Here is an 18,901-nt window from a genome sequence, read left to right as displayed (position 1 = left end):
CATCGAGGCTATGGGTGAAAACGATATGTATAAATACCTTGGAGTAAAGCAAGCGCGGAAAATTGACCATAAGCAAATGAAAACTGAGATAACTGCGGAGTTTATACGGAGGGTAAAACAGCTGCTTCGTTTACAGCTTAACAGTAGAAATTTGTTTAAGGCACTAAATACCTACGCATGTTCCGCTCTTAGCTATTCGTTTGGCATTGTTAAGTGGACAAAAACGGACATAGAGAATCTTCAGCGAAAAGTAAGAACACACCTCACAAAGAAACAAAAACACCATCCTAAAAGTGCAGTAGAAAGAATGACATTACCACGGAATCTAGGAGGAAGAGGACTTATGGATATAGGTGAGCAATTAGATAAACAAATTGCTAATTTAAGAACTTATTTTCAGATGCAAGCTGAGATATCTACTCTACATCGCGCTATCTGCGCAGTAGATGACACAACACCGATCAAACTGAGGTAACCAGAAATGCTCATAAACCACCTCACTAAAGACGAAAAAATGCGCACCTGGATGGGTAAACCTCTGCACGGGCGACATCCCAATGAGGTCAGCCAAGACTATGTCGACAATACAGTGTCAAACTATTGGTTGACACCAGGAAAGATGTTCCCTGAATCGGAGGGTTCATTACTGGCCATTCAGGATCAGGTTATACCAACCAGAAATTACCTGAAATATATCGTCAAAGGACAGATGACGATATGGATGTCAAGCCCAAGAAACCATCCAACATATTACAGGGGGCTGCCAGGCATTTGCTGCAACTGAATACAAGGAACGGCATGACGCAGTGGGAAAAATCCTTCATCAGGAGGTAGCTATCAAGCTGGGACTTCTCCAAATGGACCATCTCCCATATTATCAATACGTCCCTGAGAGTATGCTTGAGGATGGCAACTACAAGCTATACTGGGACCGCACTGTGCTCACAGACCAAACCGTGGCACATAATAGACCAGATCTAGTTAATAAATTAACCAGACAAACAACACTAATTGATGTGGCGATACCGAACAACAATAATCTACGTAGTAAATTTACTGAAAAGATCGCCAAGTACAGAGATCTGGAAATTCAAATACGAAGACAATGGAGAATGCAAAGTACCCAGACGATACCTATTGTTATGTCTACTACTGGAGTTATTCCGAAGAACCTCCTCGAAAGCATAAAAAGGCTGGGTCTAAATGAACATCTTTACAAGACCATGCAGAAAGCTGTACTACTCGCAACGGCCAGATGTGTACGAAAATTTTTGGGAGATACACCTGCATAACAAGTCACCTAGGGCTCGATAACACGGAAAGAGTCCCACCAGAGCTCAATCCTTTTGATACCGTAGGTATCTGGGATGAGTCAATTTTCCCCTTAGAGGGAGTGTGAGCTGCATGGCTAAATCTGGATAATAATAATCAGTTAAAATAGCAAGAAAATTTGAATACAAAATAAAGAACTACAGTTATATAAAGATTTTGCTATAGTAAGTCCAGGGCCCTAAGATTTTTGTGAGGTCTTTGAATAAACCAGGTATTCGACAACTTTTTTAGTTATTGTAGACCTATAGAAAGAGGTACACGACAATTAGACCGAAATCATCAGACCGAAAGCAGTAGATCGAACTCATTGGACCGAAAAGCACTTTACCGAAACCTCACTAGACCGAACAGCATTAGACCGAAATGGTAAATAAATTAAAAAGATTGCAGTAAGTTATGTTAAGATTTTGTACATCTATCTTTTTGTTTATTGTGTTTTTTTTTGTATTATTTTATATATAGATTGTGTACGGTACAGTACTGTACTGTACAGTCTGATATAAAATAATTTTCATCCGTTAAACAAATTGGTGAAGGTAAAAATAAATTAAGGGTAGAGTGACGTTAACACTATTTTAAATATTTCTAATAACCATCCAAATAAAATTTAGTCTTATCTCTTTTACTGCGACAAGTAAAAAGAAATTAAGGGTAAATTTTATTTGCTTCTAATTTGAATTTAATGATTATGACAACAACCATTATGAATAAAGGGTGAAGGGAGGTTGGTGTTACCCTTACTCAGATTAAAGTCATGTTTGAGCACCCTGTATTAAGTACCTAATACTTTTCGGTCTCCTACTGTTCGGTCTAGTGAGGTTTCGGTAAAGTGCTTTTCGGTCTAATGAGTTCGGTCTACTGCTTTCGGTCTAATGATTTCGGTCTCTTTAAAGTAAACCATAGAAAGAAAATCCTACCTGTTTACTGCCAAGAGTTCGGAGCCGTTTATTAATTATTAACAAATTAGTGCAAAAAACGCGAGGTTTTCGATTTTTTATGCCTTATTAAAAAGCTAAATACTTGAAATAGAATTTCAAAATTTAATTTTTTACAACATGTTATTGGTCAATGTGTTGCACCACAACTGCAAAAGAGTTATTTTTCAATAACTATTATTAAAATAATTAGCCTATAAATTTAGTATTTCACCGAAAGTTAGGTATAGGGGTACTTAAGGCTCGGTGCACATTTGCGTGTTTTCAAGTTGCCTGCACGTTTTTCGGGGTCAATACACGCCAGAAACAGAGCCGCATTTAGGTCAATTGACGCCCCAGGCAATTCTCTAGTAGCCGCCCTTTAAACATGTACCATTTTTGCGTACTTTGCTTTTGCCGCCCTAGGCAACTGCCTGTATTGCCTAATGGATAAAGCCGCCCTGGCCAGAAATAAACAGCTCTGTATCTACGTTGAAATCCATCGCGCGGTCAACGTGTGCTCACTGATTTCCCAGCACCGACTGCCAAACCGCATGACTTGTTTTCAAGCTGCGTGCACGTGCGGCGTAGCAGAAACTGGTGTGCTCTCGGTCCACGCGGCTTGCAAGCCACTTGCAAGCAGCTTGCACGCCGCGGCTCAGCTCGAGTGTGCAGTGAATAAATTCAACTCACGTACTGCTGAACCGCCAGCGATCGCACGCAGCTTGCTCAGCGTGTACGCAGCGTGAAAAGACGCAAATATGCATCGAGCCAAACAAACCCTCAAAATTTCAGAACAATCTTTTAATTACTTTAAAAGTAATTCTATTTGTTTATCCCAGAGACCTTTTTTGCAATCACATTAGTCAAAAAATAATGACGTACACCAATACCCAACTTTGGGTCATATACCAAAGTTATAGGTTAATTTTAGTAACAGTTAGGTATTATTTTTCAATGTTCTAAAAAATCAAATTTTGTAAATAATTTTAAGTCAATTATTTAGCTTTGTTGAGATGCAAAAATAGAAAAAATCGTGTTTTTTGCAATAAATTGTTAACAATTAATAAATAGCTCCTAACTCTTGGCAGGAAACCGGTAAGTTTTCTTCCTATAGGTTTACAATAATTGAAAAATTTGTCAGATATGTCAGGTACATATCAGATTATTCAGATTATTCAAGTCCCGAACAAGGTCTTTTTAACTTATTCCCCTGGAGTATTTAGCAAGTTAACCAAAATGAAAGATAATAGAAAATAATAAAAAATACATAAACACTAAATTATAAACCATTAAATTTAAGAACGAAAACATCAAAACAACATTTTTCAATATCAACTTTACTTTCTGATTTAAGTAATTATTGTCTAAAAAAGGATTTTTAAAACTCTCCGAAATGCAGCAATGTTAGAAACTGTTATTAGGTAGATGAAGGGAGGTTCTATTATTAATTAACTATTTTTATTGGGAAATAAGTCACAATTAAATTGAAAAACTAGTTTTATTAACGTTTCGATGTCGCCCAAATCGCATGTCGTTGTCAAAATACAAAATATTACTAAATTAAACAAAAATATTGCTTAGTAAAAAATTCTTCTAATAATTTATTTAATCTGACTCATTTATATCGGCAATTCAGACATATATTATACATTTAAAAGAAGAAAACTTTAAAATGATATTACCAATATTTATGAGGTGCGTTCCTGGGACGACTTTACTGAAAGATAGTTCATTCGATTACATGAAATCAACCCCAACTCAAGAATATCCGGCCAAAAAAAAGCATAGCATGTGTGATCTGTCTTTAAAAAGACAACCAAATGCAACGGTGACAGTAAAATTCTCGTGTTAGGGATTCTATAGTAAATCACGAGGGAAAATATTGCGGATATTCTTGAGTTGGGGTTGATTTCAAGTAATCGAATGAACTATCTTCTAGTAAAGTCGTCCCAGACTTTAAACGTTAATAAAATTAGTTTTTCAATTTAATTGTGGCTTATTTCCCAATCAAAATAGTTAATTATAAAAAGCTATAAGGAAATAGCTTCAGAACAACATTCTATTATTAAATTATGAAAAGGTGAAAGATTTTGGATTAAATTTAATTAGAATTACCAGTAATAGATCAAGAATATAAACATACCTAGAACTAAATTCTATGGACGGGACCTGGTTATCCTTTTCTGTTGTCATGGTCTACCTAAAAAAATAAAGCACTTATTAACACTTTTTTTTTTCATAGGATGCGTTTTATTTATTCCCATCTGGGATTTTAATGACCAGCCAAACGATATTAAAAGAATTACGTCTAAGCGTTTTGTAAATACTCGTTATCTCTGCTCATTGTTAAATGTTTAATATATTATTATAGGTAAGTGAGAGTATGCACATATTTATATTGGCAGTAAAATTCAATAAAAAAAATTATATACATACGAAGTTATTAGGTAGCATAATTTTTTATTGTTAGGAATATTTTTATTTGTGAAAATAATTAAATTTTTTTTTAGAACTCATTATCATTAAATTTATGAGAGGGATAAAATAACTGCAATGAAATAAGAGAATGTTACAGGGTACGGAAACGACAGAAAACATATTTTCAGACCATTATCTGCAAGTTACATACGTACTTTTACAAAATACCTTTCACCAAAGTTTACACTACTTCAAAATATACTTAATTCTACCTTTACTCAGTAAGAGAAGTGATGTATACGATTAAGGACGTAGATGCAAAATTTCGCTCCAATGTGTTTCAAATGCATTTTTTTTCAAATCATAAGAAAACTAATTAGTATTTTAAAAAAAATTAAATGTAGAATGAAAGACTGCAAGATTACTGACGGTCGAATGTTCCTGAAAACTCCTATAATGTTTATTTTAATAATAAGTTACACGGGTGAAAAAAAAAAGAAAATTCAGTTTGATTTTTTGTTTTAAATGTAAAATTTTGACGCCTGTCAAAATTTTTAATGTATTTTAAATGTAATCCTTTTTATTTCGAATCCTGAGAAAACTAATAAAAGTATTTTTGAAAAATTTAAAAGCATAATGAAAGATTACTTTATTACCGAGCGCCGAAAGTTCCTTAGCATTCTAATAAAAAGTTTCTTTTGAATAAGATATTTGATTATTTTATTAAGGAACTGTCTGATCTCAAAAGAGAAACAAGACGGCTCTTCAATAGGGCGAAGAAATCAGGTGATTGGGAAGCATATAAGGCTAAATTGAAAACCTATAACATGAAAATCCAATCCGCTAAGGAAAGATCCTGGAGAGAATTCTGTGAAAACATTGAAAGTGTACCTGAAAGCGCCAGGGTTAACAGAATCCTCAAAAGAGATAACATTAACAAACCCAAGTCAATAAAATTGCCCAATGGGAAGTATACGGACACAGAGGAGGCTGTAGAGCATCTTTTAAGTGTTCACTTTCCAGGGTCGACGCAATTGACTGTTAATAACAATCATCAAGCAAACAATAGCCCAACCAAAAGGGACTGACTGACCTCTGACGAGATCTTTGGTTCTCACAAGGTCAGATGGGCTATTGAAACTTTTGAACCTTATAAAACTGCGGGACCGGATGGTATATTTCCTAAAGCTTCTCCAGGAGGGTCTGGAAATAATCATGGGTTCCCTGATCACAATATTTAGAGCTAGAGCCATGCTCTGGGATACATTCCCAAAGCTTGGAGAAGGGCAAGGGTGGCGTTTATTCCCAAACCAGGAAAAACAGATTACACCTTAGCAAAATCCTACAGGCCTATAAGTCTGACCTCATTCATGTTAAAAACCATGGAAAAAATCTTGAATGAACACATCAAGAAAAACAATTTAAATGAAAATCCACTGCACCAACGGCAATGGGCGTATCAGGCAGGGAAACAGGTGAAGCCGCCCTGCACAATCTAGTGTCGGAACTCTGCATTTTTAGATATACATTTATGCATTTGATAATACCTCAATCGAGTCTATACAAAGCGCACTGGTGAGGAAGAAAATCAACAACACAACATGCAAGTGAATTATTCAGATGCTTCAGAGCAGAATAATATCCACAGATACGCATGAAGATACCATAAATCTGAGGGCAACTAAGGGATGCCCTCAAGGCGGTGTATTGTCACCGTCATTATGGAACACAGTTGTCGATGATCTGATTCATGGGCTAAGCGGCAAAGGAATCTGGGTCCAGGGTTTCGCAGATGATATCGTGATAGCAACTAGGGGAAAATTTCCCAGCACTATTGCGTATCAGATGCAATATGCCCTTCACTACATAGAGAACTGGTGTCTGAAAGAGAACCTCTCCGTGAACCCTCCTAAAACTAAACTGGTAGCCTTTACAAATAAGAGGAAGCTTACTGGACTGAGTGAGCTGAAATTATTTGGAGAGGTACTGGAAAGAACCAATGAGGTTAAGTATCTAGGGGTAACCCTGGATTCGAAACTCAATTGGAATACTCATATTACCAATATAACCAATAGGGCTAAGCGACTCTTCTGGAACTGCAGACGAGTTGTAGGTAAAACCTGGGGATTGAAACCAAAGGTGATATGTTGGTTGTACACATCAGTGATACGACCGACAGTTACTTATGGGTCAGTACTCTTGTGGAGAAAGACGGCTTTGCAATCTTGTGTGACCACTCTCACCACCCTACAAAGACAAGCGCTTCTAAATATAACAGGAGCCTTGAATACTACAGGAATGGCTTCATTAGAGGCTATCACAGGTCTCCCTCCGCTGGAATTGTATATTTCGGCGGTAGTCTTTATGACCATTCTGAGGCTTAAAGCAAACAATACTTGGAGGCCAAATTATGTATTGAATAGCCACACAAACGTTACTGGGACTATACTTGAGGAATACATCTTTATGATGAACTTAGATATGATGACACCAGAACTAATCTTCACTGAGAAGATTAACACAATTATACCATCTAGAGAACAAAAAGTCCCAAATATTAATGGAGACTTAATATGGTTCACTGATGGATCTAAAACTGCCCATGGTACTGGATCAGGAGTCTTTGGGCAAACATGTAACTATAATAAATCTTACAGCCTAGGTCAACATACAACGGTGTTCCAGGCTGAAGTTTTGCTTTGGTGGCCTGCATTGATGAAATCATTGATAAGGACCCTAAAGCTAAGAGAATCAACATTTACACAGATAGCCAATCGGCTATTCTCGCTGTAAAGAACCCTCTCACCAAATCAAAACTGGTGAGAAACTGCAAAGATCTCCTCAATAACCTGGCAAAAGACAATAAAGTGTCTTTAATATGGGTGCCGGGTCATGAAGGGGTGCATGGGAACGAACGAGCAGATATGTTAGCGAAACAAGGCTCGAGAAAAACTTTTGAAGGCCCAGAACCTTTCTGTGGCATCACTAAAGATGCTATGAAAAAGGAGGTTCAGAAATGGCTGATAAAGAATCATCAAAATAAATGGAGAACCACTCAAGGGCAAATCCAGACTAAAAAAATAATCAAGAATATTGATAAAAAACTGTCGAACAGTTTGATGAACCTCAATAAACGAGAGATCAAAACGGTCACTGAAATGGTGACTGGACATTGTCGTTTAAGAAATCACCTATACAAACTAGGTAAGGTGAATGAACCATGGTGCAGAAAGTGCGAAATGGAAGAAGAAACTGCCATACACATACTATGCTATTGCAGTGTGCTAGGTGATGTAAGGCAGAACTTCACTGGTCAAATGAGGTTTGAACCAGAAGAGATCCTAAAACTACCAATAAGAAAACTGTTGGCCTTCGTTGAGACCACAGGACTTATTAAAGTTTAAGGAGAAGAACAGGGTTTGGTACAAAGGTCTTATGACCAAGTGCCAGAGACTAACGAGTCTCGCCTGAGTTAAAAAGAAGAAGAAGAGAAGATATTTGAAATTAAAAATCACACTAAATTTTCACTTAGATTTTTACCCCTGTAACTTATTAAAATAAACATTATAGAAGTTTTCAGGGACTTTCGACTTTCAGCAAAAACGTAATTTTTCATTCTGCTTTTAAATTTTTCAAAAATACTTATTAGTTTTCTCAGGATTCGAAAAAAATGAATCCCATTTAAATAGCATTGAAGCCGAAAGTTCGTACCCAGACCCTTAAAGCACATTTTAATATTTTTTGTTCAAACTTAACACACTTTACAAATATTAGGATACTTTAACTTTTAACTAGTGTTAAAAGATAGTTTTCCGCTGTTACCAGAGGCGTGTTGTAGGGATATATACTTCCTTTTCGCCCCTTTCCCCTTACAATCTACGCCACTGTCGTAATAATCATTTCAGCATGTTTTTTGATTCTTCGTTACTTTTTACGTAAATATCATCCTTTTGTCTCAATGCGATAGAGTAAGTAGTTTTCAAGTTATTTGCGTTTTAATGTAATGGATTCAATAAATTATGTATTTTAAACACATAATCTTATTGAATGTAGTTTAAAATATGTACCTACAGTCCATCTAATTTACTTACTCTTGCACGTCATTATCTACGTTAGAGATCTAAGTTTACAAACAATTCTTGAATTCATTTTAAATCAAATACGTCACACAATTTTTGCGGAAGCGGATTATACAGCAAAACAAATTAATATTCAATGTAAATAAATAAAAACTTTAGAAATAGAAAACAAGAATTAAGTTATAATCTTACATTAAAGTAAATAATAAAAACAGTAAATATAATGAAACAAATACTTATACTAAAGAATATAAACAAATGTGAAGTGTCATCACCACAACTGTCAAATAAATGTTACCAATTTATGCCAAAATATCACCTTCGTTCGATTATAGTTACAGTGTATTCCGAACAAATGTGCTTCATACAAACGCTTTATAATCGATTTATACAAATTAAATGAAACTTATTATTGTGTATTTCTTTAAGTTAACATTAATAGAAATCTTTAAATATTATTTCTACGCATATATAATAAAATATGTCTAGCGGCTGTAATGCCAGTGTCGTCGGCAAAGTGATTCTAAAAAATAGCACACCTACCGCCTAAATATTTCGTGTTGGTATCATGTGACCTCACGGACTATAACGCGGATGACGTGCAACCGTAAGTAAATTAGATGGAATATACATAGTTTTATGGAATCCATTATCTTTCTACGCAAATAACTTAAAAACTACTTACTTTATCGCAATGAGACAAAAAGATGATTTTTATGTAAAAAGTAACAGGGAATCAAAAAAACATGCTGAAATGATTATTACGACAGTGACGTAGATTGTGAGGGGAAGAAGGGGTGAAAAGTTTGAACAAAGAATATTAAAAGGTGCTTTAACAATGGTCTAAAATCGTTTTAGAATATTTGTAATAAAACACTCTGTATCTCGGTAAAGAGAAATATTTTATTTAAGTGTTTTAGGTTAAATCTTCGTATTTTGTGCTAAGGTTTCTCCAGTTACTATATGGACAATTCTTAATGAAACACCCTGTATAGTTATTGAACGGCACAAAATGTAACAAAATTTATTTATTAACACCCAAAGAAGATTTCCGTAAACCTAGATCCAAGAAAATATTACCTCCCAGGCCCTCGATTTTTGACCCTTCACTTCGTTATCGATCATTCGCTTTCTGTACACTAAACAGATACGAAGCGAATACGTTCGATAACGAAGCGAAGGGTCGAACATCGAGGTCCCGGACCATTAGAATTCTCACTACAGATGTCAATACTGACAAAATATTTTAATAATTAATTCTACTAAAAAAGCTAAAGTAAGATAGAGCATATAATATAGCTATACGTTAGCAGGCATTATTTTTCGAAGACTAGGTAGAACAGTTCCTGGACTATTATAGATATAATATAGATTATACATTGCAATGATATATTGCCATAATTAAAATAAGATTTCATAATAAGTCTGTCGTAGTTTCCCAATTAACAAAACTTATGGCAGATTCGATTTGTAGACACATTATGCCTCAACAAAAATTACGTTGTAGTAAAATTAAGGAGAATTAATTTTCAATTGACTCCAATAAACGTGCACTATATTTATATCGTTAAAATTTATATGCATTTGATAAAAAATTTCATTATATACAGACTAGAATTCAACAATAACACGACACACAACCAACAATATGCACATCTACGCTCTGAGCTTCGCTGCTGTCGCTACTAGCGGATTACTAATGCAACTTTCGCCGGTAACTTTAAATTTATTATTTAATTGTTATCGTTTAATATTTACAACGCAAAAAAGTAATTAAATTGTAATCGATTTTTTTAAGATTTTGCTAAACTTAAATTCAGTATTTAAAACGTAAGTATATTTAAGGTAAAAATATACACCACAGCTTTGACCAACTAATATTTTTTCAAAAATGAATAACCATTTTCAATTTCGTTGCAACACGAAACCACAGCCGCATCATTATTCCAGTTTGCAACAGAATAGAGAGTGCAACAAGCACCTCTACCGGTTTCGAAACTTATTAGTCTCTCATCAGGAGGCACCTATGCTGCTCTCTCTGACCCAACTAGGACAAACCCCGGCGTGCAGTCACGGATTGCAACGAACGAAATGGCAGGGATGCCCTAGCGGCAACTGCTATCAAAAAACTAAGTTTTCAATCTAATAGCACATAAAACAACATCCAAAAATGTCATTCTACATCCTACCAGACTGAAAACAATGGGAACCTTCTCTAGTAACACCTCCGAGGCTTCTACAATTTGCAAGCCATAACGGATGCTGAGACTAATATTTTTTCCTATTTATGTTTTTAATTTCAATGTTTTAAATTAATCACTTTGACATTTATGTCAAATTTCCACCCAACGTTCACTGATTTGTCACTACTGGCGCTCGCGAAATTTTAAATATCACCTACGAGCTCACAGCGTATAGATCGGAATTTGATATCAACAAAAATCAAAACCAAAATAGTTTTAACCCACGCAACTAAGTGACGTCAAGAACGTCGAGGAAACGTCAGCTTTTGGTGGAATATATACAAGTGGTTGAACATTACGTCATATGGATGTCTTTTGTAGGTGATTTTAAATATGTAAGATTAATGACGTCAAAATACGTTTAAAAGACGTTTCATATCAGACAGCCGAAGTCTAAGGTAACGAAATTGGGAGGAGCTTAAAAGTTACAAAACAAAGGTTATGTTTGTATCGTGCGTCATTTCATTTCATTGTTTATTGTTTCTCTTGTCGTCCCATTTTGGATTCATTTGGATTTTATTGGCTGTTTTTTGTGTATTTTTTAAAACTTTTGGTTGTCATTTGTGAATTTTATAAATTTACCACAATGCAAAGTGATTATTTAAGGAAATTATTATTGGAAACTCCGCAGATGTTGGAGAAAGGTAGGCGAAACAATTTTTATTTACTATTCTTTTTTCCCTGATATTTATCAATAATGATGAATTTTGCAAGCAATAACATTATTTCTTTTATTGTTTTAGATATTCATTGAAGCTGAAAATAATTGGAGATTTAGATCCATATACAATTCAGTCATCAGAATTGGATTTTAGTAAAGTGGATTCCACCAATTACTATTATACTGCTATTATAGATATTTATACATATCTGGTAGAGTCTCACAGTTACTACTTTAAGCAGCAGATGAAAGCATACAAACGCCTTCAGGCACATAAAAGCCTTCACAACTGGATTTGTTTGGAAAGTTGGAGTAAAAATTGTTAATGATTTCCATATTATTGTTGGAAAGGTAAGCCTTTATTTAATTTATTCACCATTAAGAAATATATGGATAACAGTATTAGTGTCTTTTGGATAAATGGGTTTTAAATATTAGATTTATTTACGTTTATATATCTGTATGAAACCAGACATATTATCGTTTTAATTTGTAAACTGTGTAATTCCATATTTCTCTGAAAATGAGTTATTACTGCCATTTATTTGAAAAAATCCCTACTCGTTTAAAAAAGGATGGTGACATCTTCGTATACACTGTATCTCCCTTGTAGCAAATTTAGCACGAAAATATGTAACTCCCCAGTTTGTCATACCACACGACTGACTTCACTGTTTAGACAGTGATATTTTCAAGAAAAAGTTGGTGGTAAATAATATTAAATACACTCATTAAACAATATAGGTACAAATGTTAGTGATATGTGTACCTATCTATAAAATATCCCATTTTAGCATCCCATCTTTTAAAATGGGAGATACGTAGTATTCACATTAGTCATATTTAGAGAAATAATTTTTTGTGCCTCTGTAAAATTTGGATAAATAGAGTTACACAGTTTACAGATTAGGTTGACGACATGTAATTGCTATGATAGAAAAGAGAATAATAAACAGTCATGATTGTTTTTTCTAAAATTATATTATATGAATGTCTGATTTTAAAATATTCTCAACCATTGTAAAGAACGCAAATATTCTAATAAAAATAAATTTTTGTAGTTGAAGCATTCCCACAACGATAATATATTTTTTTTAGGTGAAGCATTCCCAAAAAGCCAATGCTAAACCACTAGTTGCTTGGGTGATAGCCAGTTCCAATGGCATAGCAAATGCACATTGTATGTGTATGGCCGGTAATAGTGAAGTTTGCAGCCATGTTGCAGCACTCTTATTTGCAGCTGAGTATGCCCACAGCAAGACAGAAGAAGAAGAACCCAATCATGTACAGATGTTACAGCTATGTACATTATCTGATGAAAAACTAATGAGTTTTGAAATTGTTCGGTCAGAGTGCTTGTTGCGCTCTCTAAACGAACTGAAATATAAGACGGCTTTGGCTTCATGTTGCAGCGATATGAAAATGGTTAGTCATTTTTAATTATAATGTACTTCTTCATCATGAGTATTTATGTATTAGTCTTTTAAGTGTGTATTTTCAGATATCAAGTGTAAATTGTTTTTATCATTTTAATTTGGTCATTACATTCCCTTAATCAAAAAATATATTTTTCAGGTGTCTGTAGATCTTTTTGCATGCAAAAATTTGTAATAATTATTTGAAATCAATTTGAGGATTATAAGAGTATGGAAATATAATATGTGAGAACACAGACTATTATAGTTTTGTCCTATTTTTTATCATTCAATCGTCTTCCTTAAAATTTATAAATATAAAGCAGATAGTTTTCATTGAAATTCAATATACTGGGTCTTATTTGTATGTATTCATTTCTGACTAAAGGTACGATTCTGACAACGACTGCAGACGGCAACTGCAAACATCAGTTGCAGTTCTCGGCATTATAGACGTTACTACTTTGCACTATTTATCTGTATGAGACTGATTCCGACATCTGACTGCAACTGCTGTCCGGCAGAACGTCAGTTGCTAATAAATATGCAAATTAATAGTGCAAAATAATGACGTCTGTCATGGTGACAACTGCAACTGCCGTCTGCAGTCGTTGTCGGAATCGTACCTTTAAAGTGTGTGGTATAATTATAATAATTATATAACTTAAATGGTTTAAACTTAAAGTTTGTTATTAAATTGTGACTTAAATGTTTAATTTGTTAATAAATGATTTATTAGTTTATACGTTGTTTCACTTTTGACCAAGTAAATACTTATAATATAAAAAGGGAAAATTCTATGTATGTTATATATGTTGCATTGAGGATATTGTAATTCTATGCATTTTAACGGGCCTTCCATTTGGTTTTACTTAAATGGAAAAATTGCAATACTAACAATGCTCATACGAACAATTGAATGGGTCTGCCGAATAACGTTGTAAGCGCCACATGGTTTGTTTTTGAGAAGTCAAAGAAAAAGTTTTAATATTGTGATAATGGTGAGTTTATACATTTTAAGGGTTAGTAATACAGTTTTTAAATACAAAATACAAACTGTATTACTCATCTTTAAAATGTATAAACTCACCATTATCACAATATTAAAACATTTTCTTTGACTTCTCAAAAACAAACCATGTGGCGCTTACAACGTTATTCGGCGGACCCATTCAATTATAGTTTGTGTATTTCTAAAACCATAAAATAAAAAATAAATCTAAAAAACGACGCAAAATCGACGTAAAAACTACGTTTTTCATATCACGTATTTAAAACCTGAATTATGATGGGACAAATCAACGTAAAAACTACGTTTTTCATATCACGTATTTAAAACGTGATAAAAATGACGTGAATTATGGTGGGACATATTCACGTGATTTTCGACGTCGAAAAAACGTGATAAACTGACGTCGTTTGGTGATAATTATGACGTTTTTTTAACGTTTTGTAAACGTTATTTATTTGCCTGGGAAATCAATCGGTGAAACTTCCAAACAATGTGGCGAAGGCAAAGACTATCAAATCATTGCTATGTTGGTAACACAAACACCAAAGGTGAAAAGGGAAATAAGGCAGTATTTCAGAATTCTTGAAAGACTCTCACAAAAGTTATTCTTCTCTTCTTCTTCTTTTTGTACAGACATGACTCTGTCTGTTTTTTCAATGTGCCTCCAGTAAGTTGTCATTCCTATTTCTACTCTTCTGTTTCTCACCCAGTTACTAATGTTCTCCATCTTGCATTTTTGTCGTATATATGTACTTCTAGCTCTGTCCCATGGTGTCTTACAATCGATTTTTCAAAAGGTTTTCATCTTCGGTGTTCGAGCAATATATTTGTCCTCCGTGTATCAAGTCATGTTTCTGCCGCTTATGGCATTATTGGTCTGATGACTGTTTTGTAACTTCTGTCTTTCATTTCTTTTCCGATATTTTTATTTCTCCATATTGTGTTATTCAGGCAACCTGCGGCTTTGTTTGTTCTATTCACTTGATCTTCCACTTCTGTTTTAAGCTTTCCGAAGATAGATGGTGTGATATATACCTTAATATTGAAACTCCATCAATTGTTCTATTATCTGACCCTTCAGCTTTAATTTACATCTTAATGGATTCGCTGTTATAACCATGCATTTTGTCTTTTTTGTGGAAATTGACATGTCAAATTTTTTTGCGATTAGGTATATTAAATTGGTGTAGCATACGTTGTAAAACTTGTAAATCATCTTAACTTTGAGAGATTAGTACTGCATCGTCTGCATAGCAGATTATTTTAAGTTATTTTTCTCTCATTTGGTATCCTTTTTAGTTCTTACTTTTTTTATTACTTCATTCATGATCAGGTTGAACAATAAGGACTCAGAGAATACCCCTGTCTTATCACATTGCCAGCTTTAATTGGGTCAGTTAGTTCATCGTCTACTTTTACTTTTATTGTGTTGTTTTGTTAGATGTTTTCGACCATTTTAATAATTCCTAGAGGTTGTCATACTCTCTTCAGTATAACAATTGGATAACGTCCTTTAATTTGACCCTATCCAATGCCTTCTATAAAGGTCCACGAAACTTAAATATGCCGGTTTCTTTTATTCTAATGATTGCTTTTGAACTTGCCCCATAAATATATCTGTATGATCTTCCCTACCTAAAATTTTGTTGTTCTTCTGCTAACGTTATAATTTCATTCAGTAAAATTGTTATATTTTGGTTGTTAATTTTAATGTTGTCTTTAATAAGTTAATTCCTCTGTAATACTCAGGATCCGATTTGTCTCCTTTTTTAAAGAGAGGTATTAGGATGCTTGATCTCCATTCTTGTTATTCTGTTTTAGTCTATTATTATTTTGTATTAGTTTTGAGAATTATTTAGTCAGATCTTGTCCTCTCCTTTAGAGAGTTAAGATCGGAAGTAGTCTGCCCATGTTTCCTTCTGAATGTGTTTCGTTGTTATGAATTCGTTCATTTCTTTCTTTGTCCTATGAATAAAAATTGAAAATGATATTGTTCCATCAGTGAATATAATAAGAGCCAGGCAAACCAGAAGTTGCAACTCAAAAATTGAAATGACATGAGCAAAAAAGGAAAAAAATAACGAAGATGGTTAATCTTAGATTCAGGAAAATGAGATTTAGCACATTTCTGAGATAATTGACCTTGAATGGCCATATAATTCGTATAAATAATAAGTTAAGTTCTGACAAGCCGATATCAAGTAAAAATGAGGAGATATTGATATTAGAAACACTTAAGAACTACCATAGTTTGTACAGCATTGCGAAAGAAGACCCAAAGAAGGATAGATTGAGTACCTACACCTGTAGCTTAACAAGGATGGTATGCAGTAAAGGGAGAGGGTTGAAAACAGTAAAATGTTTTTCCTCATGCCTAACAAATGTAAAAAGGCGGAGTAAATGACATCCCAAAGCTGTTTCAATAGCTTAGAGTATGAATATCGAAGAGTGTGAGTAAATGGTCCTTCATAAGCATAAAAAAAATCTGAAACTGAACTGGGTCAGTAAACGTAGCTAACAAAAAGATCGCAACACACCTGACTAGAACAGCTAGAATTAACATTGTATGGAGCAATTATTGTAGAATCAGAGACAGAATAAAGTTAATAAAATGCTATTGCTATCTTGGTTATGACCATACTACACAAAACTGCGAGGGTCAGGACAAAAGTGATAAGTTCCCGAACTGTGGTTATAAAGGACACAAGCCGAAGAGATGCAAAGTAGGTCCCTTTTGTAACGTATGAAAATAAATTCATCACACATCTGATACGAATATATGCTCAAAGTTCCCGAGACCTGCTCAAGGAAGCGCCCATCCAAGAGATGGCACAGTGAGTAGCTCTTGGCAGAGGAACTAACTCCGCACAACATAACTATATTCTTCTTCTTCTTCTTTTTATATAGACATGACTCTGTCTTTTTTTCAATGTGCCTCTAGTACGTTGTAGTTCCATCGTTTTCGTGGTCTTTCCACTGATCGTCTTCCTATTGGGAAACCGTCTCTTGCTGTTCTTACTGCTCTATTTGTTGTCATTCGGCTTATATGGTCATTCCATTTTATTCTTCTTTTTCATACCCAGTTATTAATGTTATCCACCTTGCATCTCCGTCGTATATCTGTACTTCTAGCTCTGTCCCATAGAGTCTTACCATCGATTTTTCGAAGGGTTTTCATCCCCGCTGTTTCGAACAATATTTTTGTCCTCTCTGTGTCGGGTCGTGTTTCTGCGTCATTATTGGTCTGATGACTGTTTTGTAAATTCTGCCTTTCATTTCTTTTCCGATATTTTTATTTCTCCGTATTGTGTCATTCTGGCAACCTGCGGCTATGTTTGCTCTATTCCAGTGGTTCCCAACGGGGGCGGTACCGCCCACCTGTGGGCGTTGAAGAGAGATAAGGGGGCTTTTTGGGCCAAAGGAAAATTTGGGGGGCGTTGAGGAACAGCTGCCGCCCCCCTAAAGTAACTCATTGCTTCTAACAACTTTGCTTTTCGCTTCTCACACAGAAATAGAGAAGGTGAATCCGAAAATATAAACGAAATGCACAAAATGCATTTTGGTTATGCACCGTGCAATTTTTTATTTATCACTCAGTCCAACACTGCAACAATTTCGACGTTGCAGTCGAACGTTTCAGTTTGGTTAGTATAATTCCACTTCCAGTAGAGTATAATTCCACCTTTCTGCTTTAAGTGAATTTTGGCTCCTCCTTCGCGCAGCGGTATGGTCAGGCATAACTTAATCATTCGAGATTGTTTCGCTAAAGCAGGGTGGTGAAATTTCTGTGTGTTATTTGCAGAAAGTTGCAGTGCATTTATTAGAAATATATTTTATTGTAATACATATTTGTCACAAAGGTAAGTATCTACGTGGCATTTATATCACTTACTATAATTCTTTATTATTTTTCCCTATCGTAATTTACGAAGTATTTGTAAAAATGTAATAAATCTAAATTTGTTTCCTTATATGTATAGTTATTGTAAAATATTCAAAAAGTACCAACTTGCACAAACTGGATCAAAGTAAAAAGTTAATTAGGACCTACCTACACTGAGAGAAGAATTGGGGAAAAAGTACAAAAAATCTTAATAAAATTTACTATACTGAATAGTAATCTGATCATAGACTGCCAAAAATAAACTATTTACTGAATATAAAGTTATTTTTATAATATGTGTACAGTATGGTAATTTTTAATAAGTTGTTTTGTAATTTTTCCTCAAATTCTTCTCTCAGTGTATATTTATTTACTTGTGGCATGTTTTAAATTTCTCGACTACTTGCTTGGATATTCCGCCACTCTGAAATATTGATTTTGCTAACTAAAAAAATATTTAAAAGTTTATTATTTAAAATTATCAAAGCGGTGGCTACAGCATATTTATTTTTACAGATATACCTACAGTATGTCCGATCCAAAGAAAAAGTGCAGACAATACAATGTCGAATATTAGAAGTATGGTTTTATTCAGTCCCCTTCTAATAAGGCATTACCAATGTGTTTAATTTGCCAGAGAGTTTTCTCAAATGAAGCCATGAAACCTTCACGATTACAAGAACATTTGACCAAAATACATCCCGACAGAAAAGACAGAAATTTATCATATTTTGAAATGCTCAAAAAACAACATTTCAAACGTCCAACTTTAGCTAGTATCTTTTCAGCAGCATCAAAGCAAGACGATGATGGGCTACGTGCTTCTTATAACATTTCCTTACTTATAGCTAAATCAGGAAAACCCCATACTATTGGCGAAGAATTAATACTGCCAGCTGTAAGTGAAGTTTTGCGGACTGTACTGCACCAGCCGGCATCTG

General features: G+C 34.4%; 1 protein-coding gene across 3 annotated transcripts in view; it reads right to left on the bottom strand.

Annotated features, from left to right (window-relative positions):
• The window catches only part of LOC114328092 (proton-coupled amino acid transporter-like protein CG1139), a 170,757-nt gene that overhangs the window by 99,403 nt on the left and 52,453 nt on the right, over positions 1 to 18,901 (bottom strand). For all 3 annotated transcript variants that reach the window (XM_028276848.2, XM_028276850.2, XM_028276849.2), the window contains exon 2: positions 4,393 to 4,449. In XM_028276848.2, coding sequence (XP_028132649.1) covers positions 4,393 to 4,442 — 50 coding nt within the window. In that variant the 5' untranslated portion in view covers positions 4,443 to 4,449. The remainder of the gene's footprint in view (positions 1 to 4,392; positions 4,450 to 18,901) is intronic.

The sequence above is a fragment of the Diabrotica virgifera genome, chromosome 3 (assembly GCF_917563875.1).
Source record: "Diabrotica virgifera virgifera chromosome 3, PGI_DIABVI_V3a".
In the NCBI taxonomy this organism is placed as follows: Eukaryota; Metazoa; Arthropoda; class Insecta; order Coleoptera; family Chrysomelidae; genus Diabrotica; species Diabrotica virgifera.
This window is presented reverse-complemented; position numbering and strand designations above follow the sequence as displayed.